The sequence below is a fragment of the Erpetoichthys calabaricus genome, chromosome 15 (assembly GCF_900747795.2).
Source record: "Erpetoichthys calabaricus chromosome 15, fErpCal1.3, whole genome shotgun sequence".
NCBI classification, from domain to species: Eukaryota; Metazoa; Chordata; class Cladistia; order Polypteriformes; family Polypteridae; genus Erpetoichthys; species Erpetoichthys calabaricus.
The window spans coordinates 24,202,469-24,222,657 of NC_041408.2; the positions used below are offsets into that span (position 1 = coordinate 24,202,469).

Consider the following 20,189-nt stretch of genomic DNA (forward strand, 5'->3'; position numbering starts at 1 on the left):
TTCATCATCTAGCTTTATTCAACATAGATTTGTTGTGCAAGATATCAATAAATGAAACATTGATGTCACTAGTGAACTAACATTTAATTGGTAATAAGAAAAATAAAGATGTAATTTCTAAGAAAATCAGATAACATTAGGGTATAATATGTGAAATATTAAATTATTTGTGGAAAGTGTTATTTTGAGATTTGTAATGTACAAATCTGTTTTGTTATTGTTGCAAAAATTGTAGTTTATTATTAAATACTATTGATCAAATCTCAGATTGTATATAGAAGATAAAATTATATATAAATATGTATATGGGTTTAGATTATTAGATTATGGGTTTAGACAATTTATTAATTAGATGCTAGTAAAGTGTACAAGTTAGATTTTAAAAATGGACCCTTGTCCATTATTGCAGGTATTGCATTTTTTCTTTGTCTTTCAAGAGGAGGATAATATGGCAGCCTAATGTCTTTGTGTGATTTCTGCCACTTTTTGAACTGTTTTACTTTTCTACTTAATTTCACTTTGCTCTGTTGATCCATATAGCTGCGTGTCAAAGAATTCTCTGATCATGATTTGTGATCATTGCCTTCTCCTCCAATATCTGGTCACAGAATCCTGTAGAAACAACTTTTAGTAGTGAGGAAACCATCGCTGGCATCTCAGACATGCTGTGATGTCTTATCACAGATTAATAATACAACAATGCCTGAAATTTTGTACTATTCATTCCTCTTTTTATAATTTTGCTTCCATCAGCTTTCTGGGCCTGCCTGTTACATTACAGAATCATACTATCTCTGCATTCCTGGGTTGAAGGTAGAAAATCTAACACTGGATGGGATTCCAGCCACCTACAGAGAACACTGCATGCACATCTACTCTCCACTTAAACGTGTTATGCCTGCAGAGAGACCAAGGGTCTTTTTAATGAGAAAGGACTAGGAGAAGAGATGGCAGTAGGAAAGTGCCAAGTTTGTGTTTTTTCATCAAACCCTTAACATTGAGTTGAAAGTCAAAAACCTTTAAACAAACTTGTCTTTTTAATACCAGACATATTGTATTTCAAAAGAATAACATACAGAAATCTCTCAATATCCATATCTTGAATAACTAAGGGAATTGTACGCCAACCTTTATATGATTTCTCCAGTGATGTCACATACTGCTCTCCCCAGATGCCTTCTAGGTAATATTACCATGGAAACTGCAACAGTAAATCACAGAAAATGGTGGCACCCATAATAAAACAAAATGGTGTTGCAAAATAACGATAAAAAAATTACAACTTTTCTCAGGAGACCTCAAACAAAAACTAACACCAGAAACCTATCATCTGGGGTAAAAAAATATATACTTTATCTAAACAATATGCACAAAAGTTAAAAATATATATATGAAAAACATCGTTTATAATAACAGTGTCGGTCTAGTGCCCTGTTTATGCTTGTTTTGGAATGTGGCAGGAAAATCACAAAGACACTGGGAGAACAAGGGAGTTCCACAGGGTCAGTAAGCTAGTTAGGCTTCAAACCGGGAGCTGTGAGGCAGCAGTATTAATCAGTCTTTTCTAAATTTGGTAATGAAATTCATGCTTTTCATTTAATCATCATTTAAATGTTTTTCAGTTGTTTGTTTCAATAGCTTGTCGAAAAGTGGGAGATTTCTGTTTCTTTTGCATCCCATTTTAATGTTATTCCTTATTCGCACAAAAGCAGATGCTGTCAATGGGAGTCAGAGTCGACCACAAAGTCAAAGCAGCGGTGAATTTAGTTTGAGCGTTGATGCTGAAGTGTGGTCAAGTGGCAGTAGTCCAGTCCAGCAACCTGGCCAGGCTTATCCGAGATCTTCAAAACAGAGTCCTTTGTTTTTTCGAAAAACACTGGAAATTCAGAATCAGCAGAAGAAAAAAACAGCTTCTCCTGGAAGTGAGGTTGTTTCTTTGCAGCAGTTTTTGGAAGAAAGCAGCAAAGTATCACCAACAAATGTAAGATCTTTTTATTTTCCTAAGATAAGTGAAAATGTATTAACTCTTAATTACATTCCTAACATTTATTTGATGGTATAAAACGATCACTTGAAAAATAAACACTTGTGGTTAAGTTATTTAATAAGGTGGCATTTTAATGCATTTGTTGCAGTTTTTGACTCACAGATAGGATCGAATTAAAATCTAGAGTATTAGAAAAGATGTGCAATTTGTTGTCTTATGTAAAATATTTAACTAATTTACAGAGTACTACTTTTCTTATGCCAGTCTGCGTCATATCAGTACAGGCCTGAGCATGGGGTCTGACAGACTACTTCGATGTTGCCACATCTTCAGGTTTCTTTATTTACATAATTTCTAATCTGGAGAGTCACTTCTGATACCTGCAGGATATCGAGACTCATAGATTATTTACTCTAAGCTTTATTCCCCACCAGGTGACATTGTAGCATCCCCAAACACTGAATAAAGCCAAGAAGGAGAACATTTCATCTTAAGGAAAAAATTAATACGGGGTGCTGGGTTTAAACAATGGGAAATAGTAAACTGGTAAGGTATTAGACATCACATCAACACCCGATGCCCTTCCTAGGTTTCTAGGTATTGATCCCTGTTAAAGTCTGGCAATGACTCCTCCATGACTGCTCCTTGGTAAGCGTCCTGGCTAACTCTAGTCAAGTGCTCTCACAGTTCCACATTCAGTTAAGCAACGTGTGAAGTGTCAACTTCAGTCCTGTCTGAGGAACTACAATAACAAATATTGAGTAAGGCCTCACTAATTCTGCGGGACTCCTGCTGGATTGCTTGCATTTAAGTGTCCAATCATATCCTACATAATACAGTGAAACCTTTACCACATGCCATGTCATATGGTCCAACACTTGATAAATAAATGACACACGTTTTGTTAGTTGTTTGACTTTAATCTTAGTTGTTACTTTTGTGTTTGTTCCGAATGTCAGATTAGTATCTTTGACACATAAGTGGTACTTTAGACCTGAGATCTTGAGATATGGCTGTTTCGCAGCAAAACTTTTAAACATACATCAGAGCAATTTGCATATAATTGTGATAGCCTTTTCTTATTTTAATGGATTTGAAATCTCAATTTTTAAGAGCCTTTTTCAACACTCGTGACATTCTTTCTAGCTCCCTCCACCAACACATTTTTGTACTAATGTAGACAGAGCTTATTAGAATGACAGATTATTCTGCTGTCTATGCTCTGATTGGCTGCTGTGTTTCTACAAAAGTCCTAAACTGGTGAGCTGCGGCTTAAGAACAATACATTCAGACTTATGTGTCAACTGAAAAAAGCAAAAAAAGGTTTTTAAAGGTTTGTATTATATTTGTCTGGCTTCCCATTCTTGAACTCTAGTTCTTACCAACAGCTTGTAGAAAAATAGATTTCTGTTTCTACCCACCCAGAGGCGCTGAAAATATGTAAGAATTGGTATATGGATGTGAGAAAAACAGCTGATTGGTTAATGGTAATCAATTAGTTAATTATCAGTTTTACCCTTGGCAATGCCAGTAATTAAATAATTTAATAAAGCTTACTCATTATTTTTACTACCTTTTTCTTTGGAAGGCCATCTCCTACCATGAGATTTGTATCAAGGTAACTGAAACCTACTCGTTTTATGAAACAGAATAGTAAAAGTTACTGTTAAACACAAGGATTATAGAAATACTAGTCACCGTTACAATAACGGGCGCTAGAACAGTAGTGGGAACAGTCTATATTAAATGGCAAGGGACTTTGACCTCATTCTTTTTGTTGGTCGTATTTTTCTTTCTTTCAGCCTTTCTTTTGTTGATGTTTACTTGCTGAGCTGACCGTTCTTCGTGGGCTGCCGCCGTGTATTGTGTGTCTTTAATTTTCTGTGACAGTAATACTGTCTTGTACGTCCGTAATATACCTTTAATTTTCTCTGGCAGTAATACAGGCGTGTTCATCGGTAATATGCCTTTAATTTTCTCTGACAGTAATACTGGCTTGTATGTGGCTGTAATATGCGGCACTGTATTGTGTACCTTTAATTTCCTCTCGCAGTAATACTGGTTTGTATTTCCATAAAACGCCTGTAACTTTCTCTGACAGTAATATCGCGCATCGCACCGTGCCCCGTGCATGCGCACTTCACCAGAAGACACGCACACACGGACACCTGGACGCACACAGGGATTTTATTAAAGAGGATGTTAGCTGCATTTGTATCAGTATAGAAGACTGGACACTAAGCAGATGAGGCAGATAAAAAAGCTGGCTGTTCACTGGCTATTTAGAGTTCTAATTTGTCTTGGTGCAGATAAACAGTCCTACGATACTGAGGTTGAAATGATGATGTCCAATACTGTGTGCAGTTCTTGCTCCAGGTTCAAGTGGAGGACTCTGCTTACGTTGCAATGCACCCTAGGTGTTTACTACGTGGTCCATTGGCCGTGGTGTGCTGTACTGTTGCCAACTCAGTGTTAGGTACCCGCTGCAACTTCATAGGGAAAAGCATTATTCTTTCTGACACAAGAGTATTGGCACTGAAGCTTTCCTCTTACAGTAATACTGCTTCTGACTGTTCTCTGTCACTGCCATAGACCTTGACTTGGCTGACTGGACTTTTGTGCGAGTTCATGGCACTAACTCCATGGCTCTATGGAGAGTAGCTTCCAGCACAAAGAAAGTTTGTGAGTTTTTTGCTCTACAGCAGCTGTGCCCACACTTTTTTGGCTTGCAAGCTACTTTTAAAATGACCAGGTCGAAATGATCTACCTACATTAAAAATTATATATATATACACTGAGTATACATTATACATAAAATATATGTTGTCGTACCTTGCATAACTGAATAATCTTTATGGCACAATAACAATTCAATACATTTATGGTCACTACAGTATTTTGATTTAATAATCTTCATGTGGGAAAAGGCTGACTCGCATAAATATGTAGAGCTGAATAATGCAGTCAAGGAGGTAGCTCATTTCCTCATGTTTGGATACTTTTCCTCCGTAAGTTCCAAAACTGTCCAAGAGCCCAAGACTTCAGCTAAATTTCATCCTGTAGTGTCAAAATCTCATCCTCCACTGTAGAGGAGTTTTAGGTAAAACAGTGGTGCAATTTTTGATGTGGGTGAATCACCCTCAACATCTTCCCTAATGGATTGCACTTAATTGTAGCTATTGGCTCAAGTAAAGTTGAGTCTTGAAACCGTCTGTCAAAGTCTGACAGGCAATTTTCAATCTGCTCTATGTATGTTTAATGACAAGGAGAAACTCCTTTTTCTCTGGCCAGGGGTCTTGAAATCTCAGCAGGAATTTCTCCCTAACCATATGTCTCAACGAAGGCCTCTTTTATCATCTCTCCATCTTGGAAGGACTTCTTATGCTTAATGATCGAGTGACTCGCCCAGAACGATGCTTCGGTGTGTCTGCCTTTTGCTTTTGAATTCTGCTCTATGTATGTTTAATGACAAGGAGAAACTCCTTTTTCTCTGGCCAGGGGTCTTGAAATCTCAGCAGGAATTTCTCCCTAACCATATGTCTCAACGAAGGCCTCTTTTATCATCTCTCCATCTTGGAAGGACTTCTTATGCTTAATGATCGAGTGACTCGCCCAGAACGATGCTTCGGTGTGTCTGCCTTTTGCTTTTGAATTCAGCCAAGTGAAAAATGATGGCTGTCCGATTAACTGCGATTTTAGTTCCCTCTTCTTTCTCTTTCATAGATCGCTTTTCAGAAGGAAGTCAGTTTCGTAGTTTTTATGAACCGTTCGAAAGTGCCTTTCTAGATTTTCCTTCTTTGGAATAGCAATGATAGATTAACAGATGTGACAAACGCACTTTGATTGTGACATTGTGTGAAAAAAAATCCTCTTCCAATTCCACAGCCTGCCCATACCCTCTCCAAACAAATTTTTTTAAAATCCCTTCTTTAGTCGATATAAATTGGAAGGCTAACTAGATCACTTAGATAGCCGGAGTGTTGCAGTAGCTCGCGCGTTTGATCGTGCGTGCGAAATGACCAGTGTGTTAGAAGAAAAGAGATCTCAGACTGGCCGCCCTGTATGTCAATCAAGTGGCAAATGCCATAGGGAGGATATATAGACTAACAATTAAAACATTTTTTTTTAATGCAACGTGATCTACCTGCACTACCTTTGCGATCTACCGGTCGATCACGATCTTTAGAGAGTGGATGGCTTCTCACCGCAAAGAGGGTAGCTCGTTAGCTTGGCATTAATCTTCCCCAAAGAGAGCCGGTAGTAATACATAGATCTAACCTCTGGTGACTGAATTAAGGTCCCTTCAAGTTATAGAACCAATGCCTGCTTATAGGAGTGTTACTTTGTCCATCACATCCATCCAGTGTTCATTTAGCAGTTACAAGCCTAAAATCAATGTCTGCTTGGGCACCTTTTTGTCTGAAGGCTCAATTCTGATTTACACCTTTGTTATCAGATGAAGTGCAGGGTTGATTAAAGTGTTGGTAACCATCTCTATTTCAACCATTAAGGAGTGCGGGTAAGGGTGTGGGGTGCGGGTTGCAGCTGAATTTCTGTATCTCTGTTAAGTCTGCTGTCTTGGAAATTGGAAAAAACCAAATTCTCAGTTAGAGGATCTGTACAAAATTTTTTCAAAACCTGGCAGGATCTAATCAATATTATTTTAGAATAAGAGAAATAACTATTACCGCATTTAATTCCCTTCTCCATCTCTTATTTACCTAGATATTTATTTCTCCCTTTCTTTTATTTATTGTTGCCTTATTAAAAAGCCCTAAGCGATTCTCCTTTGGCTAAGCTCTCCTTCTCAGGGGTGGGGTTTGATTTGTCTTCAATTTTGTTTGGTTATAAATTGATCTATTTGTATAGAATGATTACAATAAAAATTAATAAATAAATAAAAAAGTCTGCTGTCTTAATAGGCCTTGTGTGCCACTAAAAGCCTAGCAAAATGGGCAAGGCCCACTTTGTCCTATAAGCCACTAATATTATGGTTTTTACTAAAAACTAACTTTGTTCACTTGGGAAAATGAGTCTCCTCAGCACAGTTCTATTCTTCTTGTTCATGAGTCCCTCTGTCAAACAGAAGGTGTTGCCACATTTGGTGTCCCTTCACTGGCCACACTTGCTCTCTTTCTGTCTTTGCAGAGGGGGTCAGTGTCAGGCATTTCTACAAAGTTACCTGTCCTCTAGCATCGTGGAGAAGCACACCATCTTTCTGTCCTCTTTGTGGGTTACCCTACCTACCGCACTTGAGATCCACCTAACACTACCATGAGACATACTGCCTCTTGGTGACGTCTACCTGTCTGCAGTGACATGATGTATGACGATCACCATGTGTACAAAATTTACACATTTAAGGTTGGTGGGGGGTTCTATAATAGTGAATGTTAGGTGGATTTCTCATTTGGGGGTTGTTTGCAACATGGGGGGGGAGTGCATCTATTTCATAAATACCCTGCCTCAGCACATTTTTTTCAGAAAGTCCTACACACATGAAATGAAAAGTAAACTACCAAGATGGCAAAATGGCTGAGTGTAAAATGCAGCTAAACTTCTTATGAATTGCTCATTTGTTAGAGAAGACAGCAATCTGCTGTTAAGAAAAAAATCAATTATACTGTAAACTCAGGGTTTATGAAGCACCCCTTGTGCTGAGTATCTACATGGAGTAATGTAAACACTTTTATGGAGTGGCGTTATAGTTTTACTTTTTATTGAGAGCATTGATGTCTTACAGCTCATAATTTTTTTAAACTGATGTTAGTTTTTGAATTTCTGACAATGCTATATGGCAGGGCTGTTCAATTACAATTTCAGCTGGGCCAGACATTTTCAGCAGCCGGGAAGCAGCAGGTAATGACAAATTTTTAATCAATACAAATGAATGTATTGAAAAAAAGGTAATGTTTAGTTATTGTTTCCCTTTAACACTGGGTCACCTCTGACAGAGGCACATCAAAAATGTATTATAACTGAACAGAATCTAAGTAGCAGCAACACTTTTTTTTCCACTTATGAAATAAAATATAAACATTTTGCTCACATCTGACCCAGTGCATAAAATCAAAAAAAGGTGCACAGTATTAGCAATAACATTCCCTTTTGAACTATGAGATCCTGCCCCAATTTAAATGGGTGGCCATGACAGGCAAGGGATTTTTTTTCATAGAACTTAAATGATTTCATTCACACAGTTTTAATCACTCATAAAAGGTTAAATTTGAGGTTATATTTGAGTTCCACAACAAAGCCTTTCCTTTTGAAATTGTTTCCCTGACCTCTCAGAAAAAAACTATGTGAGTAAATGTTTAAGAGCAAGGCACCACGTATGACGTGAAAGTGGATTGGAACATTTATTTTAATTATTTGTCTTTAAAATATCTTTGTACAGAGTTCTTGGGTGTCAAGTAATGAATTATTAATTGTGATTATTGCTATTATTATTTTTTTAGTCAATCTTATTTTCTATATTTCTTTGTTGATGTTCTCTCGTTGAAGAATTAATAGGTAACAGAATATATAGTGTGCACGCCAAAACGATTGAAGTAACAACTAGCATAGTGGCATTTTTGATACCATTTTAACAAATTTTACTGTCCGCTGTCAATCACAGAGCAGCCCATTTAAACAACTGTAATACACCTTCAACCTTAAAACGCAGGCTTCATCACATCACTGTGCGTGATGAAACAGCGGCAGGCAACTGCTCGTGCATGTTTACTGACGGACAGGTCGGCATTTTGCATGGAGTATGCGTTAAATCAAAAGAGAAATGGCATGGAAAGATGCACGAACAAAAGAAGATCGGTGACAATCACACCTTAGTGTGCCACACCAAATCAGAACAGACAACTGAATTCCACAGGGCACAAATATATTTTTAACGGGGGACCTATATGATGGGCAGATCAATTTCAAATGTTTTGCATACCCACCTTTTTTTGATGACTAGTTGCGTCATATTCAACTCTTCGTTCATTATTCTGGCATAAGCGTAACTAGCCTCTTGTTGAAATTCATGGCCATCCCCTCAGCAGCGCTATGTACTTAGAAATATTTTCTCATGCACGTCTCCAATTCTGACGTAATTTTTGCCGCAACTCCCTCACACCCAGCACGGGATATAAACTAGCCTTTATGCAGCTCAGGGGATATGCAAGGGGGAGCCCATACTAACCCATGTTAACATCACTTATAACCTTTTGCATCTGTTACAATATATTTAGTTTAAATTTTCAATTATTTAATTCGTAACTGGTGAACTAAGTAGAAATAATAATCGCCAAAGCCTATTTTTGGTTGCATTTGAGACCATTTTAGTTGCAGTCTGGAGCCTTAGCGGGACCACGGGCTGGGCCACTGCTTCTGGGCCGCCTGTGGCCCACGGGACACCATTTGAATAGCCGTGCTATATGGTATAACAGTAGACTACCAGTATTTTCTGCTATCCTTTAAGATTCTTTTATTATTCTCCACACTTGTGGCATTCTCTGCATATTCCCATCCCTTTATGTGCTGACACCTTGCTGACCAAGTGTGACCCACACAACATTTTGTCACAGTGTTCTCCTTGTTAATGAGTATAAACCAAAATGGTGCAAGTATTAATGTGGAATGTTTGTGCTTTTCTGATGTGGAAACAGAATTATTGTGTAGTGGAAAAAAGGGATTTTACGGTCAGTGTTCATAGCAAATAATTTAATGTACTGGTATAAAAAATTAAATGTATACCTATAGTTAATGCATTATATATACTGTGGGAAGCAGCCCGGACACATACAGGCGGACATCATTTTGTCACCCAACACGTTTATTTACAATATTTACAAATGTTATGAAGCACACAACCCAGTGCCGCAGCACCAATCACCCCAAAGTCCAGACCTCTTTCCTCAGTGCCTCTCTTCGCCGCCTCCACTCCTCTTCTCCAAGACTCTTGTCCACTTCCACCCGACTCCAGCCATCGAATGGAGGGAGGCGGCCCCTTTTATAGCCACCTGGAGCACATCCTGGCAGTCTTCCACCGGCACTCCCCAGTGTGGCGGAAGTGCCGGCTGCATCCCTGGAAGCACTCCGGGTGTCCCTGCTTCTCTCCCTCCCCAGCACTTCAGGGTGTGGTGGAAGTGCTGAGGTCCAAGGCTGCCAAGACATCCAGGCGCCCCCTGGCGGTGACCACGGGCCTCTACAGAGTTGAGCTTCAAAGCTCTGTACCTGTGGCCCCCAAAGCAACCAGGGTGGTCGCCCCCTTGTTGTCTGGAGGAGGCGCAAGCCTTCCTCCAGTTCTCCTGGGCGTCCCGGCTGGGTACCACCCCCAGCCGCGTGCCACAATACATTAAACATAGCTATATAGAGATATATTTAATGTACCAAGTATAATAGTTATTTTAGTGCCACTTTTCAAGAGAAAAGTACATTTTAGAATAACAATATTCTGTTCATTCTTTCATTTTAAGCTTACATTTTAGTTAAGCAGGTCCTTGTGATATTACAAGTTTAGTGTACTTTTCCTCTTGATTGTTAGTATTGTTACCACAAATTAACATTAATGTATCTTTACCTTTTTTTTTTTTTTTACATTCGCATTAAGCTTCTCAAGGTATTTCTTGTTATTCTTTTTTTTTCTAGTCGGAAAGCCAAGAGAACCTTGTGACTGAGACTGCGAGGCGAAGCAGCGACTCCACAGAGACGACAGGGAAATTGCGAAGAGAGAGGAACTCTGCTGGCAGCCGAGGCATCATTCGGTCATCGAGTGGCAAAACAACAGTGGATTTTTCTGATGGCAGGCCCCCCAAACCTGGACAGATAGTCAGACCTAGCCTGAGGAAAGCGGAGAGCACTCGTGTTAAAAGCACAACAGCTAAGCCTACATTAGGAACACAGGGAAAGGCCACATCGCTTGCTGAAAAACTAGACAATGTTCAACAGCAAACAGCACAGAAGGACTGCAGCACTTTTTCCACATTACCCCGTGCCAGTAGCGTGATCTCGACTGCAGAAGGTTCTACGCGGAGGACAAGCATTCATGACTTTATGTCCAAAGACAGTAGGCAACCAGTGTCTGTTGATCCTTCTCCATCTAAATCAGAATGCCATGACCAAGAAGAATTCAGTGAGTACTATTTAGGTCATCATCCCCATGTAGTTCATGGTGTACATAATCAGGATTGTACAGATAGCCAGAATTACAAAACATCAAGTGCTTTAAGCCAGAAGGATTTTGTTGATGAATATAATTATTCAGGTAATATGTACAAGCTCGAGACAAATTCTAAATTCGCTGACAATCCTATTTTTAGAAATACAGGAAGTTCACAAGCTTTAGCCGGACTCACTTCTGCAGCTTATACAGGACGGCCATTCATATCTCTAAATACATCTTTAGTCAGTAACATAAGTGGCCCTCCTTTGAGGGATGCTTCCGGTGCGGCTGCTGACACAGTTTTTATATCTCCTGTTAAACCTTTTCAGGAGAACGCTATTGTAGAGCCTGCTGCTCAGAGTTATTCTCGATTGAATTCAACAATGCCCAATGTGGGACACAAAACAAGTAACAGTGAATCTGCGTCTCCAGTACCCTCTGAAGATAATCAGTCTTTGTGGTATGAATATGGCTGTATTTAATGCATACATGAATTTCATACCTTACCGTTCAGTTTATTAAGTCAAACTCTACACGTTTGCTTAGACTGTTTAGTTTCACACCATGCTGCATTCTCTCCTGAGTTGTATATAGAAAATTACATTTATATTGCATGTTTTATGTTGTACACTTTTTTTTTACTCCAAATCAATACTATCCTTAATAAGATGTGTGAAAAGGTATTAAAGATGCTTGTTTTTTGTAATTTTATGCCTATATGCCAAGCATACATTTTCTGCAATAAATATCGTTTTGTTTGCGCCATTCAGTTTATCTGACAAGCCAGTTGCCTAATTTGCTCCAAATGGTTTTATCCAAGTCGAACAATACTGAATCCCCCAGTGAAATTTAAAATGTATGATATTTAGTTCCTGTAATGCATAACCAGTCAAAATGCCAGTTCTGAATCTAATATTATAATTTTATTTTTCTTTTTAAACAATGTGTGAAGGTCTCCTAAAGGTAGGATGAATTGATCAGAGTGACTTTTCTTAAATTAAAGACATGATCTTAGAACACATACTTTTAAAATTAAAATGTTCGGTCTTTATTTTTTGCTCAGATGGTTATTTATGTGTCACTTTACATGAGTATTGTATCAGAAAGTAGGTAATGAATATAATTCTAAATTATTTTTATTATATTATATAATACTTCTAAATTTGCTTAAGGAAATATAAAGTGTGTTGACAAATTAATTTTATGGTAACATTCATTACAATAGCTTTAGTGCGTGTTAGGTTTTATTTCTGTTCATTTTAATTTATATATGTTGTAACAAAGGTGCTATATAGGTGCCTGACCTGACACAGATTCATACTGGAGGCACGTATAAAATAAAAAAACTTTTATTTTTCTTCACCTGTGAGGCACGTCTTCCCCGTAATCCCCACAGGCACAACACAGTCCCAAGGGTAACACAAACACACCAAAACACCACGCTACTCTCTCTCTTCCACCACCACTCCTCCTCCAAGGCAACCTTGTCCTCCTCCTCCCGACTCTTGCCGCTGAGTGGTGGTTACTGGCTCCTTTTATTGGGCACCCAGAAGTGCTCCAGGTGCTTGATTGCCAACCTCCGGCTGCACTTCCGGGTGTGGCAAAACCAGTGCCCAGAAGGGTCCAGCAGCTCCTGCTGCAGCACCCCCTGGTGGCACCTGCGGAACCCAACAGGGCTGCACAACACTCCTGCCCCCATGAAGCCCTGCGGAAGTCCGAGGCACCACTGCAACCCAGGGAGTCTGCCATCTGATATATGTGTGTGTGTGTGTAATATATATATATATGTGTGTGTGTGCGTACACATATACTGTGTATAATATCCTCTTTAATAAAATCCCTATGTGCGTCCAGGTGTCTGTGTTGTGGGTGTCTTCTGATGAAGTGTGCATGCGCAGGGCACAGTGCGACGAGCGATATTACTGTCAGAGAAAGTTAGAGGCGTTTTACGTAAATACAAACCAGTATTACTGCGTGAGGAAATTAAAGGTACACAATACAGTGACGCATATTACAGCCACATACAAGCCAGTATTACTGTCAGAGAAAATTAAAGGTATATTATCGACGCGCATGCCTGTATTACCGCCAGGAAAAATTAAAGGTATATTACAGACGTACAAGACAGTATTACTGTCACAGAAAATTAAAGACACACAATACACGGTGGCAGCCCACGAAGAACGGTCAGCTCAGCAAGTAAACATCAACAAAAGAAAGGCTGAAAGACAAAGAAAAATACGACCAACAAAAAGAATGAGGTCAAAGTCCCTTGCCATTTAATATAGACTGTTCCTACTAATTTTTATGCACTACTGTTGTAGCGCCCGTTATTGTAACGGGCTTAATGACTAGTGTGTGTGTGTATATATATATATATATATATATATATATATATATATAATATGTATGTGTGTGTGTGTGTGTGTGTATGTATGTGTGTATATATATATATATATATATATATATATATATGCCTTTTTGAATATTTGTACATGTGTGCATATATTGTGTGCTTGTATGTGCACATTATATTACCAAATATATATGTATATTCTTAAATATGTTAGTATTAAGGGAAATAAAGCATATTGCAGGCATTTCGTATCACACACAGTGCAGTATCATCCAATAATAAAATAGCCACCAGGTTTTAGTCATTAAATTCTGCATAGAAATCCTTTTTTTCTCTATTTATTATATGTGAGATCTTTATGAAGCTTTTAGTAATGCTGTATGTATATTTTATAATGAGTAGAGCTTGGATTTTCCTTGACTATATGATCATCATGATGTTAAGCAGCATTCTGACAGTTTTCCCTGATGTGACTCTGTGGCACATGATGAATTATTTATTTAGGCACCCTTTACAAAATATCTGTAGTGCAGCAATTAGTCTTCTCCTCAGTTTTCTAAAGACAAAGGTAGATGCATATCCATTGGTACAAACTCAGATTTCAATAGTACAATACATACTAAAAGAGTAAATCAGAAAATTTCAAAAGGTCAACACTTAAAAATCACCAAAACACAAGCCTTAGTAGAGTCTGAATGACATAGAAAAAGTGTTTGATCAAAAAGAAAAGAAAAGGAGGGTAAAAAGAGCAGGGGGCAGTAAGGTTGATTCATTTATGATTAGTGGAAATACATGACCTGAAATTGTCAAAGTGAATGAGGTGGAAGTGCATCATCAGACTCTGATAAACCAACATTAAGTAATCAGAAAATTTTAGAGTCATTTTCTGCCAAAGCAAAATGTGTATTTCAGGAGAATAATACATTTATGGGGTATTTGAGAGCACTGCAGTTGTTGAAGATGCACATACTGTGAATTTTATTTCCAGACTTGGTGCTTTTAACTACCAAGTAAAAATATGGGCATCACATAGAAATCTATGTACTTTCCTCTATACTGTAACTAACTTTGGGTATTGTGCTAGAAATCAGTTGTCTCCAGCTCTGGCCATGTATTTGTCTGGGACATGTATACGACTCTTGGTCAGCCTTACTAATTTGTGGTCCGCAGTCTGATTTCTGTAAGAATCACATTTAGGGTCCAATTTAAATTCTATCCACGAGGGAGAGTGCTGAATGTTTTATTTTTCACACTAGGTAAATTACATTCCTGGACAGTTGGAAGAAACTCCCTTAGTAATCGTGAAGTACGGACATCAAGTCATGCTCTTGAAGGACTATGATGGCTGCAGGCTTTTTGTTCCAGCCACTTTCTTAATTGGATGTTGCCGTCAGTTGATCCCCTCTTAATTTGATGATTTAGTTCAGCTGTCTGTTATCTGAGAAATAAGTAACAGTGTGGTGTTTGGCTTTTCTGCTGAAACGAATTTTAGTATATATTCAGTTTCTACATTTTTCCTTCATTTTGTTCATTCAAATTAAGAATTTTAAATACTTTATTGACTATTTTTTCATAATTAGGATGCACTCAAGAAAGGGACAAATCCAAGGTAGGAGAGAACTAACCAAACAAACTCACCTGCCTGTCTTTTCATTTAGAATTTCTGTTTCATTAAACATATGAAAAGTAGCTTTGTTAATTTCCCAAGAAAGGCTAAACAGACAAGGAGGAAAATTCTGACACGTCAAAGTTGTAATAGGAATAGGAAAAAGAAGCAAATCCAATGTAATAGCATAGGTCAGATTCATATGTATGGCCTGTCAATTAATTCTAATTTTATGTGAAAAAAATCTTGTATTTATAAATATATATATATAAATATACATTGGTGAATTCTCAATTAATTACTGTGCCCTTCTACCAACTGTGATTACCTCTCTTGCTTAAATTGGTTATTCAGCACTGGTGGTAACTCAGCGTTAACGTTCGGCATTAGCTTGTGTGTACATGTAAATTCATTATTGTAGATCATTGATAATTACACAGCAGAGAGCTTTTTTCATTTTTTCAGAAATAATAGACTGCATATTTGTTCATAAAGTCACTCGTGCAGCTTTTATTACAGGCAAGGTTAGAGAAGAATCCCAATCCATTATTTTAGTCGTAAATGTCCACACTGAGTGCATTTACATGTCCTTTAATAAGTTGATTATTTACAGAAACCTGGTTTCTAAAATGCCATGTTAAACCCTTTATTCCAGTTAGAGAAACCAGCTTAACACATGTAGATTTCTCTGAGAATAACCCAGTAATTTGGTCACGGTTAACACTCAACCAGGTTCCACTGAAGCATTTTGTAGTCTGCGCATGTCCATTGCACTCTGCTCACCTGCTTAGCTTCAGAGTTGCTTTCAGCAGCCACAGGTAAAAGCATCCACAAATTAAATTTCCTGAGGCATATGCTCAGGAAATCACGTTATTCGTTTTTGTGGTTGAAATAACCTGTATCAGTATTCCCTCAGAACTCTCTAAAATGATGTTGATGAGCTTGAACGTATGGTGCTAAACTCAGCAGCACAATCTTGGGAGCAGTGTTGAAGAGAACGCATTAAAAGTAATGTGCATTATATAGTCCGATTATTTTTTTTAAAGTAACAAGTAACCTAAGATAAAACTTGTTTTATTGAAGTAAATTACCTGCAGAATTATTATCCCAGCAGCACTGGGTGTAAGGCAAGAAGCACATGAACCGCTAAGCCACTTCTTTGAAGGGCTCAGTCACACCGCCAAACAAAAACGTGTTAGCTGCCTGCAATCCAGTAACAGAAGCATTTTTAAAACGTGCCAATTTAGTTTTAATCCAGCTATAGATATGTTGAAACAGTGTGATTGGGTGATGCAGTCACCAGCGTTCATACTGTAAATCATTACCTGGCTAAGGTTGAGGATTTTAAAAGGGTATGCTTATTATTTACTTACCAGCACAGGAAGAACTAAATGTATTTATAAAACACAAGAAAATTATGAAATACTTTATGCTTGTTTTCAGATTCACATCAACTGATGATGATGTGTCATTTTTTTTTTTTTTTTTGCACAGTTTAATGACAGGCGGAAAAGTGGTGCAGTGGTAGTGCTCCTGCCTCGCAGTAAGGAGACCTGGGTTCGCTTCCTCCCTGCGTGGAGTTTGCATGTTCTCCCCGTGGGTTTCCTCCGGGTGTTCCGGTTTTCCTCCCACAGTCCAAAGACATGCAGGTTAGGTGAACTGGCGATCCTAAATTGTACCTAGTGTGTGCTTGGTGTTTAGGGGTGTGTGTGTGTGTGCCCTGCGGTGCCCCAGGGTTTGTTTCCTGCCTTGTGCCCAGTGTTGGCTAGGATTGGCTCCAGCAGACCCCCCGTGACCCTGTAGTTAGGATATAGCAGCTTGGATAATGGATGGATGGACAGTTTAATAACATTGGGGCGTTATGCCAAATAAGAACTCCAGAAACATTCTGTTGCCTGTAAATGGAGGTTTTTAAGAAATCAGGTTTCTACCTTAACTGGGTTCCTCGCCTTATCCTGGTTTTGTGTGTGTACACAAAATTATAGCAGTTGGAAACAGAATGCAGCCAGCAAGTGGTAGAAACAGGGCTTGTGCTACTATTAGCTGTGAAGGATGCACTAAACAGAATCAGACTATATCACACATGGCAGGTTTGTTCACAATGGATGATGTGGACATAAATACAATCCTAAACAAGTTGTACTGAACACATACCGGGAGAGCTCCACACGTGGTGAGTTACCACTTTCATCTCTCTCTGCTTTGCTATGTGTGTGCACCTCCTGCTCCCGTTACACTCTGTATTGCTTATACAGCCATTGTGATGATCTATTCTGCTGTTGAGTGCATAATTATTATAGAGAATAGCATTTGAAAAATATGAGGAACGTTCAAATATAAACAAGAATTTATGCTATACTTCATTTATTGAATACAATGAAACAATGTGCACACTGTTTTTCTATGTAGTCTCCTGACTCTGCGATATACTTGTTCCAGCAATAGCTTCCTAATCCTAGAAGAGTAGAAGTCTTTTGACTGCATGTTGACCCATTCTTGCATAGCATCAAGAACCTCCTCATTTCTTTCCTCCTAAAAATTCTTTAAGTAGACCGAAGAGATGATAGTCCCTCTCTGATTGACCAGCACCAATCATACACTCAACACAGAGAGACACACACATCCCCAAACTGATTTTTTTAAGACTCAAATAAATCAGAGATGGAACAACTCCTTCATTTGTCAAAAATGTAATAATTATTAATTGTGTAACACTACTGTATACCTCCTGCTTCCAACATGTTGATTACAACTGACAGGAAGGGGGGAAAGAGCAGCTAGAACCACGAACGACAAGTTCAAACATGCACATGTTTGTCCAATGAGTCAAGTCTACCTTACATGCTTTATAACAACACAGCATGAAAATTCCTGTTTATACGTTGTAACTGAACATCCCTCATATAATATTTGATTATTTTATTTTATGCCTACCACATCCGATGTGTTATTCAAAACGTATAATACTTTTGTTGTCTGGTTGTGTTTTTGTGCTGTTCTTTGGTACATTCTAGTTTGGCTTCTGAATAAAAGTTCAATTCCGTTGATGTTAGTTTGTCTGCTGGAGCGTAGGATACCTGTGCCCATAGTGGCACTGATTTCTTACTATGTGCCACTCTTCAATCTAGTGTTTAATTAAATTAGATTACACATCAGCATCATTGATGTTTGTTTAATTTAAATTCTCTTGACCTCAGTGCTTTATTAAAGTAAAGTAGCTCTCATAATGAAGACTTAATTAAGAATTACTTCAATTTTATATTGGAAATTGATATTGTTACTTGCTCACAGAAATTCAAATGCCCACCCTAAGATTTAGTTTGGGTGACAGGTCTGGCATGGTCCATCGACCACAAGAATTAGTGTCTGATTAAGAAACGGGTTGGAGCACAAACTTGCAGTTACTGTAGCCTCCCAGGACTAGCAATTAGCAAGTCAGAATCAATTAAAAAATAAGCTTCTTATTTATTACAGGAAAAATGTAGTTTTCACAGGTCAGCTTCAAGCAATGAAAAAAGAGACGCTCAGACTACTGTAAATGATTGCATTGTACTGCAATATTTGGTTTCTGATGTTTGCTTTTCTTTTCATTTTTGTTCTGCCTCCCTGTTTTTATTTATATGAATGATTTCTCTGACAGCCCATTTTATAACTTCACATTAGTTTTAAAGGTGCTAAATATTCCTGTTCCTAACTTAAGGGCTACTTAAGTATTGACTATTATGTGTTTATATGGACACAGGGCTGGTACGTGAGGCGATCGCCTCAGGTGGCACTTTGGTAAGGGCAGCATTTTCATGCAATGGTATTTTTGTAACAGACAAAATTATTCTACAAACATTGAGAGTTAAAGGAATACTGATATATATAATCTATTACTTATTAATAATAATAATAATTCATTACATTTATATAGCGCTCTTCTCAGTACTCAAAGCGCTATCCACACAGGGAGGAACCGGGAAGTGAAGCCACAATCTTCCACAGTCTCCTTACTGCAAAGCCCATGGTGTTCGTGGTAATAGCTGAGAAAACATTTGAACCTCATATTTTTATGGAAAACAGAGATGACAAAGTCATGTGTGTCGCATATTCCTTACGTGAGATATTTTGTTGGATGCTTTCAATGTCCCAAACACAAGTATTCTGGCAGAAATACTGCTAAATAAACCAAATTAGCAAAATTGTCTCATGAACAGTTGGCGGCTGTGTTCAGATAGGATTGAGTTTTTGAATTGAAGACCCGCCTCTCCCAACATTCATTGGTCATTAAGCCACAATTTCTGAAGTTTTTTCTATTTAACAATATTTTAGCCAAAATGCACGTGTCTGTGACACTGTGAGCATACAACTGGATATGGATTATGCGATACAAGTAAATTGACGTGTTTTGCTTTATAGATGTTTTGATACTGTTTGCTGTTTGTTCAGCATTGGTCCCAATTGCATCCTGTCATGTCAGGAACTGTGTGTCCATAAAAACAAGATACGGTACATTTTTCTCGGCCATTACTACAAACAACATGCGCTAAATAGCAGACTAAAAAATGGAAGTTTTGGGTGGAGTGTTCTTCTAAGTATGAACTAAAAGAATTACATAAACCATCTAGTGTCTTGTTTATATACTGCCTTTAAAATTTCAGAAATGTAATTTTTAAAGTTCTATAGAACACATTTTGTAGCAACTCACCACAATGTCACCATAAGAGAATCCAAACTTCGCATCGGCATTTTGACACTCCATTTCAGTGCACAATATTGACTTTAATTTTCCTGATTTTCACATATTAGACTGTGTGTAATACTGATTATGTCCTTTTCTAAAATTTGGTTATTTTCTGGAATGTTACTAAGTAGTCAGTCACATGCACAATGTCTGTGAAATGTCTCATTAAGTTTACACCTCATGTGTCTAGTTAAAAACAGCAGGGGCCTTTTAGTTTACAGGACAGAAACAGCCAAAGTGTTTTGAGAAGCTGAAGTATGAGAGAAACAGCTGGGTTTCGTTTTGGGGTCAAACAGAAGCAGTGAAGAACATATATGAATTTGTTCCCAATACCTATTATGTGTATTGCATTGTTTTTCCATTGTTTCA

General features: G+C 38.1%; 1 protein-coding gene across 10 annotated transcripts in view; it reads left to right on the forward strand.

The window, feature by feature from the left end:
* Positions 1-20,189, forward strand: part of LOC114666049 (girdin-like) — a 207,154-nt gene that overhangs the window by 182,013 nt on the left and 4,952 nt on the right. For 6 of the 10 annotated variants that reach the window (XM_051919663.1, XM_028820762.2, XM_051919662.1 and 3 more), the window contains 2 exons: positions 1,710-1,981; positions 10,619-11,102. In XM_051919663.1, the coding sequence (XP_051775623.1) occupies positions 1,710-1,981; positions 10,619-11,102 (756 nt within the window). The remainder of the gene's footprint in view (positions 1-1,709; positions 1,982-10,618; positions 11,103-20,189) is intronic. The other 4 variants (XM_028820752.2, XM_028820754.2, XM_051919665.1 and 1 more) reach the window with 1 other exon arrangement.